The 23,033-nt window shown below is 34.6% G+C and overlaps 2 protein-coding genes across 2 annotated transcripts; one reads left to right on the top strand and one right to left on the bottom strand.

Moving 5' to 3' along the window:
- Positions 1–20,363: 20,363 nt before the first annotated feature.
- LOC135130034 (probable RNA polymerase II nuclear localization protein SLC7A6OS) lies at positions 20,364–21,391 on the bottom strand. Its single transcript, XM_064057339.1, is given in 3 exon segments — positions 20,364–20,829; positions 20,831–21,171; positions 21,221–21,391. Coding segments are annotated over 3 exon segments (957 nt in total). The 5' UTR covers positions 21,377–21,391; the 3' UTR covers positions 20,364–20,369.
- Positions 21,392–21,621: 230 nt separating this feature from the next.
- LOC135130027 (charged multivesicular body protein 1b) lies at positions 21,622–22,777 on the top strand. Its single transcript, XM_064057325.1, has 4 exons — positions 21,622–21,797; positions 21,925–22,188; positions 22,246–22,447; positions 22,507–22,777. Exons 1-4 carry the CDS (start codon positions 21,764–21,766, stop codon positions 22,628–22,630), a joined length of 624 nt encoding a protein of 207 aa, XP_063913395.1. The 5' UTR covers positions 21,622–21,763; the 3' UTR covers positions 22,631–22,777.
- The last annotated feature ends 256 nt before the right edge of the window (positions 22,778–23,033 follow it).

Here is a 23,033-nt window from a genome sequence, read left to right as displayed (position 1 = left end):
GAATTACGATTTTGAACTTCTATTTTAACATAAATTTCGAGGTTATGTCTCCAAAATTTATCACTTTACTCAGAGCTACCGAGAAAATATTCGTTTGAGCGTGATCAATCGTCAGTAAAGAATATTTTAAAATTTATTAACCCCAGCTTTGATGACGATAATATTAAAATTCAACGATTGGGTCGACGATCCGATACTAAGGCCAGACCTATAAAAATCATTCTACGTAATGACCTGGAGGTTCTAAGTTTTATAAAGAATGCCAAGACTTTACGGAATTCACCTGAGCACAAAAAGGTATCCATTTCTTTTGACAAAACCCCACAACAAATGGACTATTATAATAAACAAGTTAAAAACGACATGATTATTAAGTTGAACAATGGTGAAAACAACTTGAGAATTCGACATGTCAATGGCATTCCAAAAATAGTTAAGGCTTTAAACTAACGTCAACACCCAGTTGCAAGTCTTTAAACATCCTTTATCAAAATGTAAGCGAATCATCCACAGATATATTTACTATTTATCGAAAAGATCGCGCCTTATTAGAATTTCTAGGGGGTGGGGTGCTTTTTGCTGTGAGGAGCTCTATCACTGCCACTGAATTGGATCTATCGAGCATCAAAGACGTTGTTTCTTCCATAGAGATTATTGGCGTCAAAATTACTAGTTACAACAACCGTAAATTACTAGGTTTCGTCTTATTATATATTCCACCTCACACTTCTTCTCAGGACTATGAATTATTCTTCGACGCTTTTACGTCTCTTGAAATACTAATGCAAAACCACCAAACGTTGATTATAGGTGATTTCAATTCGCTTGGCTTCTCCTCCAATTCAAACGATAAATTCTGTTAAATATTAATTTTTTTTAAAGAATTACATTCATTACAACAATATAATCATATTGAAACTGCCAATGGTCGTTGTCTAGATCTAATTTTTTCAAATAACTTTTATTGTGTTGTCGATAGAGCCAAATATTCTTTAGTTAAGGATGATTCATCCGGCTGTCTGCATTAATTGTTCTAATATGTTCACTCAAGGCATACCTTCGTTTCACATGATGAATTGTAACAATTGATATAATTTTAAACGAGCCAATTACCCTTGACTTTATGAAAGTCTTTCATCCATCGATTGGACTCCTCTACAGAATGTAGACAACGTTGAAAAAGCTTGTCTTCATTTTTATAACAAGCTTTACGAAGTGTTTAATTTAGCTATACCAAAATACTCTTCACCTAGGCATAGAGCATACTATCCCCCGTGGTTCACGAGTGAAATAATACGTTGCGTTCAACAAAAAACTTTAGCTTATAAAAATTTCAAAAAATACAGAACGATCCAGTATGAGGAGTTGTTTAAGCTTCATCGGTCACGATCTAAATATCTTATAGAGAAAGCGTATAAGAGGTACATATCAAACATCGGTGAGTCTATTTCTGCAGACCCTAAAAAGTTTTGGGCTTTTATTCAATCCAGAAAAGGGACTACCAGAATTCCTGGTCTTATGGTGTATGACGGTACCGAACTCTCTACCCCTTCAGACATCGTTAATGCTTTTGGCGAATATTTCAACAGTGTCTTTATTTGTTCTACTCCTAGAGACCACACACAACCACCCTCTAAACTTAGTTCTTCTACACAAATTATCGCTTCTCCGACCTCATCATAGAAGGTGTTGGAAATTTTGAAACGATCAAAGGACTCCCTCACAGTAGGAATTGATGGCGTTCCTTCTTTCATACTTAAAGACTGTGGCATTGTCGCTAATGCATCTGTTAACTGTATTATTTTAATCTTATACTTAAGCACTCAGTTTTCCCTTGTTTATGGAAACATGCGTATATGTATATATCCGATCCTAAAAAAAGGAAATCCAAATGATGTTACAGGTATTTCTCTACTCTGCAATTTCGCCAAAATATTTGAAACAACTTTATATTCTGATATTTATAATCAAACTAAGCAGTCAATTTCTATACATCAACATGGCTTTACTCAGAAAAGATCGACGATTACGAATTTGGCCACTTTTTCTCAGTATGTATCAGAAGTCATAGATAAAAAAAGGCAATGCGATGTGATATATACCAATTTCACAAAGTAATGTAATGTTAATAACTGTTCTTTATATTAAAATAATTTCTGGGCGTTTGAGAATTTCATCTAAGAGAATTCAAAAGTTTGTTTGTTTTCTAGATCTGTTCATTTTTATACTTTTTATAACTACATTATTTAAATGACATTTACTGTTGAATTTTGAACACTTTTGTTTAAAAGCACTGTTTCATCTCCTCCTGTTCCCTTGATAAAATTTGTGGCATACAAATTGGCCACGATTGCAATCTCATTTTTCTGATTTTGCTGTTATTGATGATTTGCAAATCAGCAACAAACAACAAATAAGTTGTAACAATACAAATGACTTCATTTCTCAAGATAATGATAAGATATGTTTGGAATTTCCATGTCAGATAAAAATCATAATTAAATGCCTAATTCAAAAAAAATATATCAGATAATTTATTGCTACATAATTTTTGTTCATGATAAAAGGAGCAATAGCGATAATAAAAATTAAATTAAAAATCTGTTTGCAATTAAAAAAAACTGGACTATTTCAGTCAATTTTCGGTCATTTAAGAACTAATAGGAACTATCTTTACCCCACAGCATTTAGGAACTGGGGTCTTCAAGTCTTATGTTCTTTTATCACGCACATGTGGCAAGTACTTTTATGTACTATTATAGCTTTATACTGCACAACGTTTATATATTAGAAACATATACAGAGTGATTCAGCGTAATTGACGAATTGGACTTGGCCCTATAGGTACTCCAAAATACATTTTTCTTCTGTTCCTTGATTCATAGTAGAATTTAAAAAATATCATGAATCCAAGTTTGCATTCTTACGTCACTAACAATTTTGAGCAGAATGTCAAAAAAATGTTCCAGTGGCGACAAATTTGTACACCCAGAAATATTCCAAACGTAGACATCCAACAGATAAAACTTTCAGAAGACTTTAAATTAAATTACGAAACGTTTGGTCGAAAAAGTGTTTTAACCTCTACACATCTGGAAAACGAAATCTAAGTTTTGGAAACTGTTTTTCACATTGTGCAACGGTCAATCGCGGGAGAAATTGGCGTAAGTCAATCTTCTGTTTGTCGGATGTTAAAGACTAACACGTTCTATCCGTATCATATGCAGTTAGTTCATGAACTACGACTTTTCATAAAGATTAGCATATTTTGCAATTTTATCAGGAAGATTTTATTTAGGTAGTGATAAACTAAATTTTCCAACAATGGCATTGTAAACGAACACAATTACATTACGCACAATAATAGATATTGTAGTATCCTCCCTTGTTCGAGGCCCCGCGTTAGGGCGCCAGATTTGTGGTAGCTCAGCGGTTTATTAATAATAAGGACAATATAAATCAAAAGTACGGTATAGGTTCTCGAAGTGGCGGCAATTCTCGTCGGGGATGGTGGCGGCTCCCGGAACTCGGAGCGTCATAGGGGATGACGACGGCGATGTATGTACCACAGGTGACCTGGACAGTGCTACCATGGAGATGACGTGGTCGGCGATGCGGCACAGGGGACCTGGACAGTGCGACCCTGGAGATGACGACGTCGGCGATGCGGCACAGGGGGACCTGGACGGTGCGACCCTGGAGATGACGACGTCGGCGATGCGGCACAGGGGACCGTAAAACAGTGCAGCCCTGGAGATGACGTCGTTGAAGCGGCGCAGGGGACCGTAAAACAGTGCAGCCCTGGAGATGACGTCGAAGCAGCGCAGGGGACCGTAAAACAGTGCAGCCCTGGTGACGACCAGAAGGGGACTTTGACAGTGCAGCCCTTAAGGTGTAGATGGTGGAGTTCCATCTGCCTGAAAAGCAGTCGCGTTGGGCCTTATACATATAGGCAAGGTTGAGTTGCGTGGGAGTACGGTCGTGGACAGTGAATTTCGTTCACACAATTTCTTTGACAGAAAAAAACTCTAAATCAGCCCCTAGATCTTTCTAACCTTTTTTTGTCATTTTGACATAAAGGAACAAACATTTTTTTATACGATAACTAACACTAGTCCGCGATAAGCCCAAAAGTGTAGCGACATCCCGCCTTGGAAAAGGGATATTAGTTTACCTTCATTAAAATAACTAATCGATGGCAGGTTCGAAGCTAAATTAAATTTGACAATACTTACGTCAGTCATCATGACAATAAAGCACCGACTACAGTGAATTTTTGTGAATTCGCGTGAATTGTATGAACGAAATTCACTGTCCGCGACTGTACCTGTATAATGACGCAGCTTCAGATGGGGTGCGTTCCAGTGGGGGTGAGCTTGGTGGGGTTGATACTGGCGCTGCCGAGGACAGCGCCCTCGAGAAGGTACAGTCGCGGACAGTGAATTTCGTTCACACAATTCACGCGAATTCACAAAAATTCACTGTAGTCGGTGCTTTATTGTCATGATGACTGACGTAAGTATTGTCAAATTTAATTTAGCTTCGAACCTGCCATCGATTAGTTATTTTAATGAAGGTAAACTAATATCCCTTTTCCAAAGGCGGGATGTCGCTACACTTTTGGGCTTATCGCGGACTAGTGTTAGTTATCGTATAAAAAAATGTTTGCCCCTTTATGTCAAAATGACAAAAAAAGGTTAGAAAGATCTAAGGGCTGATTTAGACTTTTTTTCTGTCAAAGAAATTGTGTGAACGAAATTCACTGTCCACGACCGTCCTAGCGAAGCGCTTTGAAAGCTCCGCTACAATATTTATTTTATTAGGGGTTAAAGTGATACTTTATGTGATGGAGTATGGAAGATTAAACGCCGAGCGATAGCGAGGCGAATTAAGTCCATATGAGTCACATATAGTCACTTAAACTCCGAATGAAATACAGTATTTTATTTTCAAACGATTAATATTCTTTTGAAATGATTAGTTCCTATCTCCTTGCTTCATTAAGGAATTGCCTTGATTTCACTTACCATGGTTACTATGGTTGACAACAACTATGATTTTCGCATAAGTATTTATACTCCGGCGGAGTATAAATGTTTTATTTATACGCCGGAGGAGTATAAGTAGTATGTACTTATGCGCCGCTCAAACACGCTGTCATAGAAATGACACTTAAACTCCGGTAACAACGTCATATAAGTGTCAATTATATGATGTTTGAACATAAAAATTCATTATGGATTCGTGAAAGTCATTTTCAGAGAATTATTTACATCAACTTTTATTTTAAAGGTAATGCGTTACAGAGACACATGAGTGACACTTTGTTTTGACGTTTTTAAACCATAGACTTCATGGATTTGTGATATTTTTGGAATTCTGGTGTTAATCAAAGAATAAATGAATAATGTATTTTAGGTTGCCGCTAACCATAAATCACATTTGTCATTTAGGCCGAATCACCCTGTATATCCCCAATACTACGATTTCAAAAACATATCTCTACTCAAAGCTATAACTTTTTTTCCTACTTTATCAACAATAAGGCATCATTCTGTAAGCTCTGTATGCCTCGCTCCAGACATAAAACGATGGTGCACCGAAGAGAGATTTTTCACTTTTGGCAGAGTAAAAACTACAGAAACACCATCATCACCTAAATGAATATTAACAAGAAAACATATATATTGTCAGTTGATGTTACAAAGCGTATAAAACCCGTCGATTTGCAAGAGAATTACGATTGCCCCTCGTATAAGTTGGAAGTGCTGTTTTAAAAATGGCCGTGGGCAGCGGGGCGATATGTGGCTGCACTTATCGAATCTAGGTAATCTGAACCGACCATGCATATATTCCATGCACCCAGATAACTTCGTTTATTTATTATAGCCTTATGCAAATGATTCCCGTATCTCGGTAAAAATGCACGAGCGGTCTGCGATAGCGCGCGATATAGCTAATATTTTGCAACGACACGATAAAGCAAATAGAACTAAACCCACACATACAAAGATAGAAATAACCTGTTTCAGACACCAATTTTCAATTTATTGATAAAATATTTCGGTTGTTTATAATACGAAGAATGTGCGCACGTTAGAGACGTTTAGTTGCATTTCAATGGCAAATCGATAAATAAAATGCAAAAAATTGGTCCAAAGACTTTAGACAGTACTTCCCTCGCTGTCGGAAACGTGACGACTGCAAGCCTATTATGTTTTTTTTTCGCAGTGGATTTCAAATAATTCGGTTTTATAGTTCCTGAGCAAATCAATAAAATAAATTTACGCATTCATTATTTTTTTTAGTCACCCTGTATATGCAAATCCAAAAAATATGAATGAAGTGATAGATCACAAGTACAGACTCATCATATTTTGCACAGTTTAGATAGAATTTATTCGGCAAACTTTCGAGCTGAGGTCATCAATTTTTTGGAGGAAATAAGCAAATGTATTTTGACTAAACATTTATTATGCTCTTTATAACCTTAAAACATCTGCAAGATTTCAAAGCATTCGGTTTTGTAGTTCCCAATTAACTCAATAAGATAAATTCACGCATTCATTAATTTTTTGAGTCACTCTGTATATTCAAATCGAAAAAATTTGAATGGAATGATAAATCACAAGAAGAGACTCACCATATTTTGTACATTTTAGATAGGATTTATTTAGCAAAATTTTGTGGTGACGTCATAAATTTTTTAGGGGGGACGACCATATACATTTTGATCAAAAATTTACCATGCTTATGATAATTTTAAAACATCTTCAAGATTTCAAAGCATTCGGTTTTGTAGTTCCTGAGTAAATCAGTAAAATAAATTTACGCATTCATTAATTTTTTTGAGTCACCCTGTATATGCAAATCCAAAAAATATGAATAGAGTGATAAATCACAAGTACAGACTCATCATATTTTGTACATTTTAGATATGATTTATTCGGCAAACTTTTGAGCTGACGTCATCAAGTTTTTGGAGGGGATAAGCAAATATATTTTGACTAAACGTTTATTATGCTCTTTATAACCTTAAAACATCTGCAAGATTTCAAAGCATTCGGTTTTGTAGTTCCTGAGTAAATCAGTAAAATAAATTTACGCATTCATTAATTTTTTTGAGTCACCCTGCATATGCAAATCCAAAAATATGAATGAAATAATAAATCACAAGTACAGACTCATCATATTTTGTACATTTTAGATTCGATTTATTCGGCAAACTTTTGAGCTGACGTCATCAGTTTTTTGTAGAAGATAACCAAATATATTTTGACTAAAAATTTATTATGCTCTTTATAACCTTAAAACATCTGCAAGATGTCAGAGCATTCCGTTTTGTAGTTCCTGATTAAATCAATAAAATAAATTTACGCATTCATTAATTTTTTTGAGTCACCCTGTATATGCAAATCCAAAAAAAATCAATGGAGTGATAAATCAGAAGTACTAACTCATCATATTTTGTACATTTTAGATAGGATTTATTCGGCAAACTTTCGAGCTGACGTCATCAATTTTTTGGAGGGGATAAGCAAATATATTTCGACTAAACATTTATTATGCTCTTTATAACCTTAAAACATCTGCAAGATTTCAAAGCATTCGGTTTTGTAGTTTCTGAGTAAATCAGTAAAACAAATTTACGCATTCATTAATTTTTTTGAGTCACCCTGTATATGCAAATCCAAAAAATATGAATGGAGTGATAGATCACAAGTACAGACTCATCATATTTTGTACATTTTAGATATGATTTATTCCACAAACTTTTGAGCTGACGTCATCAAGTTTTTGGAGGGGATAAGCAAATATTTTTTGACTAAAGATTTATGATGCTCTTTATAGCCTTAAAACATCTGCAACATTTCAAAGCATTCTGGTTAGCAGATTAAAAATTAAATTTCAAAATGTTGTTATATAATTTTGATTTTTTTTCCAAAAATCTGGACGTTTCGGGTGAAAAGTCGATTCGGAGTTGTAAATTACATGTGTGGGACTATGTTATTTTATACAATTGAAAACCCATTTACTATGTACAATTTTGAAGTGACGTCATCGCATTAGTGGTGGGGATGATTAGACAAATTTTGGTTACCGTTTTACCATCTACATGATATTCTTAATATAAGTACAAAATTTCACAACAATCGGTCGAGTACTTTCGGAGATTATCTGTCTAATAAAAATCCGGGACGGCAGACGGACAGATGGACAGACGGACAGACGGACAGACGGACAGACGGACAGACGGACAGACGGACAGACGGACAGACGGACAGACGGACAGACAGACGGAAATGGGAGACCTATTTCTTCGTCTTCTAGGGGTCATGAAAGATCGAGAAAACGTAAAAGTAGAGAGTCGGCCGACGGACTCGATTACAATACTTCCTTTGCTTACGCTCGGGAAGTAATAATAGGCATGCAGTAGTCACGTTTCCGACAGCGAGGGAAGTACTGTCTAAACTCTATAGACCAATTTTTTACTTCCGACGAAGAAATAGGTCTCCCATTTCCGTCCGTCTGTCCGTCTGTCCGTCTGTCCGTCCGTCTGTCCGTCTGTCCGTCCGTCTGTCCGTCTGCCGTCCCGGATTTTTATTAGACAGATAATCTCCGAAAGTACTCGACCGATTGTTGTGAAATTTTGTACTTATATTAAGAATATCATGTAGAAGGTAAAACGCAAACCAAAATTTGTCTAATCATCCCCACCACTAATGCGATGACGTCACTTCAAAATTGTACATAGTAAATGGGTTTTCAATTGTATAAAATAACATAGTCCTACACCTGTAGTTTACAACTCTGAATCGACTTTTCACCTGAAACGTCCAGATTTTTGGAAAAAAAATCAAAATTATAAAACAACATTTTGAAATTTAATTTTTAATCTGCTAACCAGAATGCTTTGAAATGTTGCAGATGTTTTAAGGCTATAAAGAGCATCATAAATCTTTAGTCAAAAAATATTTGCTTATCCCCTCCAAAAACTTGATGACGTCAGCTCAAAAGTTTGTGGAATAAATCATATCTAAAATGTACAAAATATGATGAGTCTGTGCTTGTGATCTATCACTCCATTCATATTTTTTGGATTTGCATATACAGGGTGACTCAAAAAAATTAATGAATGCGTAAATTTATTTTACTGATTTACTCAGAAACTACAAAACCGAATGCTTTGAAATCTTGCAGATGTTTCAAGGTTATAAAGAGCATAATAAATGTTTAGTCAAAATATATTTGCTTATCCCCTCCAAAAAATTGATGACGTCAGCTCGAAAGTTTGCCGAATAAATCCTATCCAAACTGTAAAAATATGATGAGTCTGTACTTGTAATTTATCACTCCATTCATATTTTTTGGATTTGCATATACAGGGTGACTCAAAAAAATTAATGAATGCGTAAATATATTTTATTGATTTAATCAGGAACTACAAAACCGAATGCTCTGAAATCTTGCAGATGTTTTAAGGTCATAAAGAGCATAATAAATGTTTAGTCAAAATATATTTGCTTATCCCCTCCAAAAACTTGATGACGTCAGCTCGAAAGTTTGCCGAATAAATCATATCTAAAATGTACAAAATATGATGAGTCTGTACTTGTCATTTATCACTCCATCCATATTTTTTGGATTTGCATATACAGAGTGACTCAAAAAAATTAATGAATGCGTAAATATATTTTATTGATTTAATCAGGAACTACAAAACGGAATGCTCTGACATCTTGCAGATGTTTTAAGGTTATAAAGAGCATAATAAATTTTTAGTCAAAATATATTTGGTTATCTTCTACAAAAAACTGATGACGTCAGCTCAAAAGTTTGCCGAATAAATCGTATCTAAAATGTACAAAATATGATGAGTCTGTACTTGTGATTTATCATTCCATTCATATTTTTGGATTTGCATATGCAGGGTGACTCAAAAAAATTAATGAAGGCGTGAATTTATTTTATCGATTTAATCAGGAATTACAAAACCGAATGCTTTGAAATCTTGGGAATATTTTAAAGTTATTATAAGCATGGTAAACTTTTGTTCAAAATGTATTTGTTCATCCCTCCTAAAAAAATTGATGACGTCACCCTTAAATTTTGCTGAATAAATCCTATCTAAAATGCAAAAAATATGATGAGTTTGTACTTGTGATTTATCATTCCATTCATATTTTTTAGATTTTCTTAAGAGGTGGTTCAAAAAAATTAATGAAGTCAATTTATTTTATTGATTAAATTAAAGGCAACACTTATTATTAGTATTACACCCCAACCAACCCAATTTGGTAGACACAAAATTTGTTAAAGGAAAAACTCGGTTGAAACATAAGGGTAGCATGCCTATTTACATCGACTTTAACATTACAGACCTGCATTTGTTTTATGCGTTCACTTGGTTCCGCGAATGTGAAATAGACATGTTTATAATCAACCAATTGTGAATTTCACCGTCAAGAATTAAAATAAAACGCAATGTTTTATATAATAAGCGGAAGTCGAAGCAATAAAACCGATGGTCGTTTTGTTTACAGTTTCTCTGTTTGACTCTCACGTATGCTGTTAAAGGTACGTGTCCACTTGCGAGAAATCGCCTCAAAATCAGCCGTGGAGAGCTCCGAGTCGAATCGAGTAAAGACGAAGCACTGATCGGCTGATCTCGCCGCGAGCGATATTCTCTCCAGTGGACAAGCCAAACTGCGTTTACTTGCGAGAGATACTGTCCGTGCGAAGAAGCTTCGAATTGGGGAAGTATTCCCCGACAGTAAGCAGTTCATCATAAATTATTTCTCGAGTAAAGCCGACTCATTTTACACGTTTATGATTCTATGCAAATAGTCGTGAACAGGACTACGCAATTCGGCCGAATCTTATCGTTTACCTGACTTCAACATTTATACAGCGTTTTGAGATAGGTAACACATTTTTATGAAATTATTAAATACTAAAAAAAATGTAAAACGAAAATAAATGACTAAATTATGTTCATTTGTCGTAAATCTGAAGCAAGTAATGTGAAAAGTGGACTAGATTAACTTTTTTAATTTATAATTAAACATCATAGTTTGTATAAGTGATTCCGATTATACTTCATTATTATTATTATTATTTTGTTGCAGTACGAGATTAAACTATGCACAACGAAGTAAATTCATTTTTTATTATTCTAATAACGTTTTTAAATGAATTTTTAATCATAAATTACCTATTAGGTACTACAAATGTATTGTTAGCATGAGTATTCAAAAATTAATATTTATAGTTATTTTCGTTGTTTATCCACAAGTGCTTTTATAAATTGATACCTGCCTCACTTGAAAGTATAATTATTAGGGACAATAATTTTATAGATGTTTTTACACACTACAACATTGCATGTAATTGTCCTTTGATGAATCATAACCTGCCGGGATGATGATCTTCAGGTGCCGGTCGTATTAAGCGCTCTTACCAACCTTACCCGGGAAATAATTTACCTATACCCTTTTTGCTACCTGTTTTCCCAGCATTCACATTTCGCTTGAATTTCTTGAAAGAGGATTAACAAAAGGCTCATAATGTCATAATATCATAAATTATTTGTCGGTCGAGTACAAATCGCTCGTTTCTTTCGCTAGTGTAGCCGAGCAGTGGACAGGGTAGCAAATTTGCTAGAACTTGGGCTCTAGTTGAAAACCAAAGCTGTGCCTCTCTGGAGGTACTTTCACTATACGAACTCGTTTCGAATTCCTACAGTGCTGTCCGCGAGTGGTGAGCTTTGCCATGGCCAAATTTGGATGGTCAAAAGACCAAACTGCAGAACTAATTGCACGATATGGAAAAAAAGGACTATAGAAATCGCGTAGCATACACTAAAATTATTTTCAACTATACAGAGTGTTCTGTATTTGAGGCGTAATATTCAACGTACTTTTTTAAATAGAATGCCTAATTCTAATTTTCTAAAAAATTTTTGTAATGAAGCGGTTCACAAAAAAATCGCAATCGTATTAATTTTAAGATCTGTGTTATAATATTTTATGGGGAGGTAAACAAAAGTACGTGCTTTGCTGTGGTATCAAATAAATTAAATTCTAATATGCCGAGTGTTTATAAAAAAAAAACTAAAATAATACAATTTTCAAACATCGTTATTTCCGTCAGCCGATTCTCTACTTTTACGTTTTCTCGACCTTTCATGACTCCAAAAGTACTGGGCCGATTCCAGATTTTTGGAAAAGAAAACATAAAACAACATTTTACAATTTAATTTTGATTCTTACGGCTCTTTTAAAGTTATGATAAGCATAATAAATTTTTAATCAAAATATATTTGCTTATCCCCTCCAAAAAATTGATAACGCCAGTTCAAAATTTTACCGAATAAATTCCACCCGAAATGTGCAAAATATATATGATCAGTCTAATACTTGTAATTTATTATTGTTTTCATATTTTTTAGATTTGCTTATACAGGGTGACTCAAAAAAAAATGAATGCGTGAATTTATTTTACTGAATAACACAAGAATTGCAAAACTGAATACTTTGAAATCTTCCAGACGTTTTAAGGTTATTGTAAGCATGGTAAATTGTTAATCAAAATATATATGTTTATTCCCAACAAAAACTTCATGACGTCATCTCAAAATTTTTCAGAATAAATTCTATCCAAAGTGTGCAAAATATGTTGAGTTTTTAATTGTGATTTATCACTGCATTCATATTCATATTCATCTGCTGTTATTTTTAGTATTATACTGCACCAATCCAAGTTGATATACGTGACCTTGCAAAAATGTTGATGACGTCATCACAAAATTGTGTAAAGAAAAAACTCAACTCGAAAATGTTAGATATGTTTCATTGTTCTTTCGGTGCGAGGGAAGTTCTGTCGAAACGACTTTCGGCCAATTTTTTACATTTTTAAGAGATATGTGGAAAGAAGATTTTGCATAATATTAAATAAGAGTAATAGTGGCAATGTTGATTTACTCAAAATCAACTCTACATTAAAATTATATGACATTATATAATAGAGGGTGGGATCATATGAATGTGACAACCTGTGACACAGAAAAGAAGGGTCTAAAAACCCCAAAATGTGCGTGACATAACTTATGGAGAACACCTTACTTTGTTCAATGATTTACATAATACTTTTACATATGTACCTGATACAAAAAAATCGTAATGTTACTATTACTCTTTCATGAATAGAAATAGCATCGTGCATTTGCGTATTTCTTAGCGCAATTTTAGGTCCACATAATAATTTATGTCCTCTTACTACCTGTTTTCACAGCTGCAATATTTTACCGCATTTCTTGAAAAATAAATTAACAAAAGGCTCGTAAAATCATAAATTCTTTGTCGGTTCGAGTAAAGAGGGTCCATTTTCCTCGCAAGTGCAACTGTGTAGTGGACAGGGTTTTGAGAGCTTTGTCTGATCGACATCTATCGGCGAGCAAAATTTGCCAAAATATCCTCTCAAATCGACAAGCCCTTGAAAGTAACTCTCGCGAATTCTCGCCAAGTCACTCTCCAGTGGACACGTACCTTTACACACCGGCGCCGTATACCTGAGTAAATTGTTTCGTTATTTTATTGATTATAAGAAATCAATATTCAAAACGACCCAATTCATTTTCCCGAAAATTTGGGAATACAATAATTTTATTCTTAGTATTACACTACATCTATCCCAACTGATATACGTGTCCTTGCAAAAATGTTGATGACGTCATCACAATTTTTTTTTAAATTCCCACTACAAAAATGTAATGAGAAAAAAAAACACAATAGGCATGCAGTCGTCAAGTTTCCGACAGCGAGGGAAGTACTGTCTAAACTCATTAGACCAATTTTTTTTTAACTGAATCTTTTGTTGCATATAATACATACATGATTTTTACGCAACCTCTAAACTTTACCCGTTTTATCAAAGAACAAAGCTGTGTCTGTATGCTTTCGTTAATTTAATAATGCACAATTTAATTTATGTTTCAAATTTAGTCTGTCTAGTGAACGCAGTTTTAATGGAGATCCAAAGAAAAAGTTTTCTTGTGAAATACCGAATATAACAGAATCAAAGTATCAAAGTACAAGCTGATTCACCAGTAATCATGAATTCATGAGGATAACCAAGTCGAAAATGCAACCCAAAATACATTTTTAGAAGTTTCATAGATTTATTGATTATTGTAATCGAGTCCATGGGACGAATGGCCAGTTTTATGTTTTCTGGACGTTCCATGACCTGTACATTACGAAAGAAGTAGTCCATGGATTTAAAAAATTCCGCTTAGCTGAAATTATGCCTCATTAATTATGACAGTTCTCACATGTTATTAATGTCATTTGTAACCTGTCATTTAAAGTCGTCGTTTTTATTGCTTCAACATTTTTCAAGTGTTGAATTACAATAATTCTCATTGGTCCAAACTCAAAACTCTTGGTGGTGAAACTATAATATTTCTTTGTTATATTTTTTGTGTATAAAAAGGTCAAAATAAGAAGCGATTTACTGTAAATGAAATATGTACAATTTAGACACAGGTTACGTACCCTAACGTAAGGGATGTACCTAATCTGTGACTCACGAAAGCATAATGTATTTTAAATTTCCCGATCGAAAGTACCACCTATTTAATGACCGACCTATTTCAAGGTCATACAACGATACAATTTGCACCCTTCGACAACAAAGGTATCACCGCAAGCCTTCGCATCTTGTAAGGATATGTAATCTGTGGTTATGTCTTGTTATAGCAATGGGACCTTCGTAAACGAAGAGTGTGTGTCTTCTGTAACCGCTTGTGAGCAAGAACATCTGGCGAAATACCCTGATTTAATAATTCAAGAAACATCGAGGCTCACATTAAAGATGTAATCAACAGATTTGTTCGAACTGGCGATGTCAACATAGGGAAATCTCGTAGGAGACCTTCAGTATCTGAGGGAGTTGTTGATGATTTGAGAAGATCAGAATCCGCAAACATTTTTGACAAAATTCACTCAGCAGTCAGGAGTTCCTGTTGCAACTTGAAACTTAACAATGGGCATTGACGAAAGGATTAGAGAACATTTTTGAAATTAAAAAGAGAGTGAACATGTGGCTTGAACAAAATGGTGAACAGTTTCAACATTTACTGTGATATTTAACGCAATAAATTTGTCCTTGGGCATTTAGTAAGGTCCAAAACTGAGAGGCGGCATGTATTCATGGCCTACTTCGACTTCATTTAGAGAAACCCAGTATTAACTGATATAAGACTGGCATAAATGTTTTTCAGATAAGAACAATACTTGGCAGATGTAGTCAAAATAGTAAAATGATAGTAAAATTTAATAAAAATAAAAAGTAGACTAGCAAAGCCCGTAAGTCGATTTTTTCAAATAGAAATATAATTATGTATAATTACATACAACTGACATTTTCTCGGCCTCAGTGAAATATTTCCAACTATATTTTCGAAAATAGCCTAATTAACTAAAAGCCAGGAGTAAATCATGTGCTCGTAAACCAGCTTTATCAAATAAAAAACGAGCTTGACATAAGCATGACACAAAATAAGCAAAATTATTGTTATCTATTTTTGGAAAGTTACTGCACATATTTTCTAAATTACATAAAAAAATTTAAACAAAACCTGTTATAAAATATTTTTGGAAAATACCAACGTGAAGGAAAACGAACTGTGTTAAAATGTAGCTTCATATTCATACACCTTCTATTCTTAATTTTAAAATTTTCGTCAAAATGTGTTTCGCAAACGAAAGGATTGTGTGGTTTTTGAAAAGTTTAGGTTGTTTATCTAAAATTCTCGCTATTAAGGGACGTAATATAAGGTAGTTTGAACAGTGAATTAGGACCACCAGATTTATTGGGACACCTTTCGACGGCACAGTTTTTTTTTGTCGTTTTTAAATGTGAGATTGTACATATTTTGCACTTTAACTACGAGTACCTACTTGTGCCAAACTAACAGCGACAAATGTAAATACAGTCAAATATCTAAAAGAAAAATTTAATTTTGAAGGCCTAGGTCTTCTACATTTGGGCCCAAGGATTTTTTAAATTTTTTTCTCAATCAGCTCAACAACGTGTCATAGATTTAGTGCGCCATTTTTAAATCATCTGTATAGAATTATAGAGATATATTTTTTTATACCATATAACGTATTGTATAGGATTATTATAAAATATAATACATCATGTTGACTTTGAAATTTGGTGAATTTTGCCGCTTCGTTGTAACAATCGATTACTACTGTTTGCCTGTCACAATTTTTTAGATGCGTTCGCTGTTGATAGATAGGCAACCAATAATTTAACTCTAATGATAGCTTTGTTATCTATTTCAATGAAACGGCCGACAAGTTCTTATTACAATTTATTATTAAAAGTGCAGTGTCTAAAACTACTACTACCCTTTGTACTTAATTACGCAGCGTAATACTGTGCTCAAGTTTCCTTGCCTTCGACGCAATCCAAAGAGCAGTTTTGTTTATGACGTTCAAGCATTTCTAAACTAAGAAAGAGTAGTATTTTTATTAAAGTTTTGTAAGCAATATTGCGTTTTAGGATATATGTTTTTAACAAATATTTGTAAGAATATATTTTTCCTTATAAAATTTTAACACGGCAATTTCACCCTAAACAGACACACGGACCATCGACCCGACTTCACATGCAGAATGTACTCAGAGGACGTTGAAACCCTCCAGCACATTCTGTGTTCCTGCTTGACACTTGCTAGCATCAGGAAAAACACATGGGCTTCCAAATACTGGAATCAAATGACATTATTCGAGGTGCGCCTATAAATTATATCCTGGACTATATTAAAAACGCACGACTCTTTTAGGGTTCGACATTCTTGGGTATAACACACAAAAGAAAACATCTAAAACTTTGGATAGCCAAATAAAGACTCATGTTCGCGCAATTGCTCACAAACTACAACGCTTAGAGTGGTGCCTAGAAAGATTAATAAGCTAGAATAAAGATTTAAAGAAGGGTATCTGTGGCGGCACAATAACACGTTGGTAAGAGGAGAAAGATAAACTCCTCCCTAGTCTAGTGGTAAGGGCAGGCACCCGACAAGCGGTAAACGTGTGGTTCGATTCCCACCGGAGAAGCAACATTTTTCTTCGCTTACCTACAATGTCACGTCGTTTTTGCTGACGAATTCCGATTTTGTTTGGGCATCGAACTGTTGAGGTTACGGTGTGGAGGATGACTGAAAACGGCAATGGGTCACCTTTGGTCTTCGTTAGAGATACCATAAATCTACTGCAATACAGCGTAGATAATGTACAAGCTCATCTTCTTCCATATCTTCACATCTTGAAAAACCCTGTTTTTCAACACACCAGTTCACTTATTATTTATTAAGGTTACTCTAGACAGTTTTGAAGAAGATGAAGTCGTTCTTCTTCCTTGTCCTCCAAGATCTTTTGACCTATCCCCATTCAAATATATCTGGAATGTCCTTCATAGACAGGAAGGACTTCGACACCAAACACAGGTGGCATGGGATAAAATACCCTACGAAGACATTGATGAGATCATTAGGTCAATGCTACGACATGTCAGATAATGTACTTGTATTTCTTTCTTAAAACTGTACTGGACGAAATTTTAATTAATTCTTATTTTGACAACCCTGAACCCTCTTAGCCTGTATATAAAATTTGAGTACAAAATCATCATTCCCTCTTATTAGGGTTCTTTTACTTTTATCACTCCGAATATTTTTCCATATTCATGACCTCGACACACTTTTTCATTAAAATATAGGAGTATTTGTTTTAAGTATGACCCGTTTATTACTTACCTAGTACGTTGAAAACTGATCTTATTTTAAGTAAACAAAAAGTTAGTCTAAAGACGAATTACAGACTGGTGGTGGTGTCTCAAATAAACGTTTTAATGTTACGAAATTATTCTATTTTGTAACATTGGTGAAGTTGGAAAAACTAAGAATGATAGTAATCGAGTCCATCGGACGAATGGGCACTTTTATATTTTCTCGACGTTTCATGACCCCTACAACACGAAAAAAGTCTCCCGTTTCCGTCTGTCTGTCTGGAGTCTGCAGCGGGGCGCACAGAAACAGCGATACCAGAGCGCCTCCTCGTGAATGCCTATGACTCCCAATCTGGGACACACGACGCGCCAAGTACTGAAACACTTGCATCAACAAACTCCAACAATGCGGCCTTCTTCCATCCCCGCAAACAAGGCAGCTGGGCAAATTCCGAGTCCACGGTAGCGTTAATCTGGCATTACGGTTAAACCTTCACGCAAAGTCGGCCCGACATACCGTCTGCGACCCCACGCATTTATTTTGGTTTGACTTAAAATTTCCTGAATTTAGCGATATCAAAGGGAAACACATAATTTATGTCAACAATTCAAACAAAGAAGACACATGATGTTAAATTATGCCACACTTTATCAACCATTCAAACAAAGAATTTACATGATGTTAAATTATGCCATGATCCAAATGGATGGTTACTTAAAACAATTAACTTTGAGACTTTATATCGTGAACGGTCCCTAGCTTATCCCAAACAAAACACATGATAAATAAACACAAAATGCGTCCCTCGTCGCGAGAATTACATCTCGGTGTTGTAATTTCCCGCATCGCAAGAAATTCGTCTCGATGATGTCCAAATGATTGCTACCTAAGGGGAGAAAAATTAATCCCCCGTCCCTCAGTCATCGATATTATGAATTCTACCGCACTTTCCACGGTCCATTTCCCAGAGTGAGACAACGTTAGGTTGATTTAACTACCGTAAATGAACTATTAGCAATCTTGTGTGAGGAATTAAGAAGTGTTATAATGTAACACTAAAGTATAAGCATCCAGAAACCTTATTTATAACTTGATAAACAAAGAATTAGCTGACTTCATGAGCTTCAGATTCGTATTACTTAGTGCTGAAGGACATTTTATCCCGTTAGTTAAATGCTTAGCGTACGGCACAGGGGGTGCGGGAGTGTTATTTATGCCGCTTCTTTTTACTTTACAACGGTTATTTCAAAACGAAAATCGTAAAATCAAATTTTATAATTTTTTAAAGAGCTAGATTGGTCGGACTATACTACAGAAGCAAGGGAAGTTCTGTCGAATTAGCCTTCGACCAATGTTTTATTAAGTGTTGTTTTACTTTCTCAAACTGACTTACAACAAAACTGTACAAGCTTCGAAAATAAACCTATCATTTTTGAAAATACAAAAGCTATCCCGCCTCAAAGTTTTTCGCTCACTTTTGCTTATTTTTCTGTTCCAACTTTTCAATTATTAACGTTACGACGAAAACATAGTAACAAAAGTTGTTGATAATTCTGTTATTTAAAAAAATATATCTTTGCTCCTGTGACAATCCAAACATCCCGCCAAAATTCAACATGTGAATCAAATTTTTAAGCCCGCGAAAAATTTAAAATTTGGCAGTTAGGCCTTTAACTCTGACCATCAGCAAAATGGAACTCTAAGTTGTGTTTTTTTTATGGTGGAATGCGTTCAAATGTAAATTGGGGAACTCCAAGGGTAGAAAAGCACCCCTAAATCAAACACTAAATATGAAAGACAAAAATCGTTTATTTCTCCATCCTGACGGAAACAAAAAGAAAAAGCTGGGACTAAATGCACGTTAAGTCTCACCACGAGGTTGCGCTCAACAAGCAAACAACAAGTACCACAAAAACAGGAAACGGCAAGTGAGGGGCTTTCCCTGCATTATCAACGTGTTATCAACCCTCTAACCAACTACCAACCTAGAAAGTGACATTTACTGGTTCTCTAGACGGTCTACCACCCTAAACAAACATCTCTGCTCATGGTTGCCTATATTTAATTATTTTCTGTCATTTTTCGAATGCGGTGGGGTTGTTTTTTTCCTAGTGCGAAATTTTCATTCAACACACCCCCACCTTACAAAACCCCTCAAAAACTAGCTGCTTTATGGCCGTTAATTTGTAAAATTCGAAAATTTAAGAAAAACTGCAGCGACTTTTCATATAAGATGCGTTAGTTTCGCGTTTTGAATACTGCCAACTTAAAATGGAACGCACAGTACTTTGTTTATACCAAAACAAAATACGCGTTGCCTATCACAAAAATTTCTGGTCCTTTGTGAATTAATTTTATACAATTCTAATATTCTGCTATTGCTACTAATTCTTAGATCAAGATCAGTTCTGCTTCTTAATCTAAATCCATGCAAATAAAAACCGCCCGCTGATAAAACTTCCACTTGAAAATAAAATCAAAATTACGTCAGATATCAAAATACAAACAAATCCTTATAACAAATTAGATAGATGATTGATTTAAAAAAGACCACAGTAGATTCAGTTTAATAGTAATATTCTTCCTCATCAATATCTCCATAATACAACTCATTATTAATAACACAAGTTTCAACCCCCTTTTTATTGCGAGCTTTAAACCTTGCATATCTTTCCCCATATCTCTGCACATCAGAATCATCTATGTCTTCTTCAAATCCAGCTGATTCACTATCAACGCTATAAATAAAACCTTCCTCTCCATCATCACTGGAAAGATCACTTATGTCACAGCGCTTCATTGCTTGCAACATATCATCTTCAGTGATACTTTCCATATCAGACTCATCTGGATAGTCATTTCTCCAATTACTTTCTGCATTTGAATCTTCACTGTCATCATCACTGTCTGCTCCATTTACGCCATTATCTCTCATTGACCCATACATGAATTGGTCATTATACGGATACATACTAAAATTATTCAAAATACAATTCACAATACACAAATATATAACAGTTATCTTACTTTACATATTCTTCAAAATACGCGTCGCCTAAATCATCCGAAGTTGTATAATATAAATCATAAACATATTTGGCACTGCTATCTGAACTGCTTGGCTGACTTTCATCTTCTATAGTTTCTGTTTCTAAATCATATATTGTATATTCAGACTTGTGGTCTTCTGCTGGTTCCGTAACATCAGAAGTTTGTGAACGTAAACAATTTACAACTTTATAGCGGCTCTTTTTTGAGTTTTGTTGTCTTTGGTTTCTTAACTTTGCACTTAAGTCTGTATTATGTTTCTTGAATTGTTCCTCTAGTTCTGTTTTTGTTGGTTTTTTCAAGTGAGCATAGATATCATCCTGCAACAACAATGCATCACCGAAAAGTAAGGTTAAATCGAATTTTTACCTGATTGTTAAAAGTTCCTGCAAATTTGAGAATCGTGGATAATTCACCGTTTTCATTTTCCTCTTTTTCATCGGTTTTCCTTCGTTTGCAGTTTAAGATTAAAGTATCTGATGGTTGATCTTCTAAGCGCCTTTTTAAACGGATTACGGCAGCCATCTTCACGTTTTCTAATCAGTGTGATAAATACATTGGCAACATTGAATACTATTTTGTCATTTGACAATATTTGTCAATGTTGCCAGTGGTATAAGATAAAATATTGACAATTTTAATTTATTTTTATTACATTTTAAGAATTTTAAAATTTCAAAGAATTAAAAATTCGACTGTTTTAAAATCAAGCATATTCTCGTCATTTATTCGGATGCATAATTTAACTTTCTACAATGATTTTCCAGATTGAGGTTAGCAGCCCTGCGTATTAGTCATCTGCAGAAATATTTTGCGTCATTCATTTGTGATTACTTGTTTATAATTGATACAATCAGTTTAATATTTTGTGCCGTAAAGCAACAAATAACTCTTCACTTTTAATACGACAACATGGGGAACGAAATGTCGTCTTCGGCTATGGACAGTATCCTTTTTTATAGTTTGTAGGTTATATTTGGTACAAGGTTATTAACTGAACTATGAAGATTCAGGTTTTTCCGTACAAAAATTTACCCTGAAAAGTGCCACATGTAATTCCTTAACGTTGTAAGAACATCTTTTCAATTTAAAGTTTGCCGTTAAAGAGCTAGAAAGGAGTTCAAAACGATGTGAAAAAGAAGAAAGACAAGAGAAAGCAAAAACCAAACAGGCTATTCAAAAGGGCAACATGGAGGTAGCAAGAATTCATGCCGAGAATGCTATAAGGCAAAAGAACCAGTCACTAAATTACTTAAAAATGTCAGCCAGAGTTGACGCTGTGGCCAGTAAAATTCAATCAGCTATAATGACGAGGAAAGTTACAAATAACATGGCAGGTACTAATTTTTGTAGAGTAGTGTTGACACAACAGTCTATTAATGTTATTTAATTAGGTGTTGTCAAAGCGATGGATGCAGCAATGAAAAGCATGAATCTTGAAAAAATTTCCAATGTGATGGATAAATTTGAACAACAGTTTGAAGACCTGGGTGTTCAAACTGATGTACTTGAGAATACTATGTCACAAACGACAACAACACTTATTCCTCAGAATGAAGTTGACTCTCTGTTACACGAAGTGGCTGATGAGGCTGGGTAAGCACACTATTAACTATTTGCATCAGTTGAGGATTCTATTTTTTGCGAAATTGTAGTCTAGAGCTCAATATGGAACTCCCATCTGGAGTGGAAGGCAGCACTATTGGCACACCAAGTGAAGTATCTCAGGAGCAAGATGAACTCACTCAACGACTCGCCAGGTTGAGACAGGCCGAGTAAAGTGTACATAATTTGTGATAACATAATTTTTATTCCCAATCACATATAAATATAAAGTGCTTTATAAGGATGTCCAAGTTTAGGTTAGTGCAAAAACTGTATGCTTAAATGTATTATAATAAATGTATATTAATTTTGTGTAACACATTTGGTGTGGACTTTTAATTTACAATTTATAAATTTTTTTATTGACTCGTAATAAAATGTTACAAAAAAAATTTGGACATTTTGATTGTAACCTAAGAACTAAATGTGAGGTTAGTAGTTTATAACCTACAATTAATGACACGATTAGGTTATAAATTTAAAATGATCCCGCTCTTGAAACAAAACAATCGGTCTGCCAATGAAAAAAAGAGAATTCGGTCGTCATAGAAACATGTAAACAACAGAAAAGCCAATG

Source organism: Zophobas morio, unplaced genomic scaffold (genome assembly GCF_036711695.1).
Source record: "Zophobas morio isolate AGI-343-1 ecotype UQ-CSIRO unplaced genomic scaffold, CSIRO_AGI_Zmor_V1 ptg000017l, whole genome shotgun sequence".
Taxonomy (NCBI): domain Eukaryota; kingdom Metazoa; phylum Arthropoda; class Insecta; order Coleoptera; family Tenebrionidae; genus Zophobas; species Zophobas morio.
This window is presented reverse-complemented; position numbering and strand designations above follow the sequence as displayed.

Excerpts from the sequence above, each read along its gene's own strand:
- LOC135130027 (XM_064057325.1), top strand. The coding sequence starts at position 21,764 with ATGGGGAACGAAATGTCGTCTTCGGCTATGGACA. Across the intron at positions 21,798-21,924 it reads GTCGTCTTCGGCTATGGACA|AACATCTTTTCAATTTAAAG; the intron begins GTATCCTTTTTT and ends TAACGTTGTAAG. Across the intron at positions 22,189-22,245 it reads AGTTACAAATAACATGGCAG|GTGTTGTCAAAGCGATGGAT; the intron begins GTACTAATTTTT and ends TTATTTAATTAG.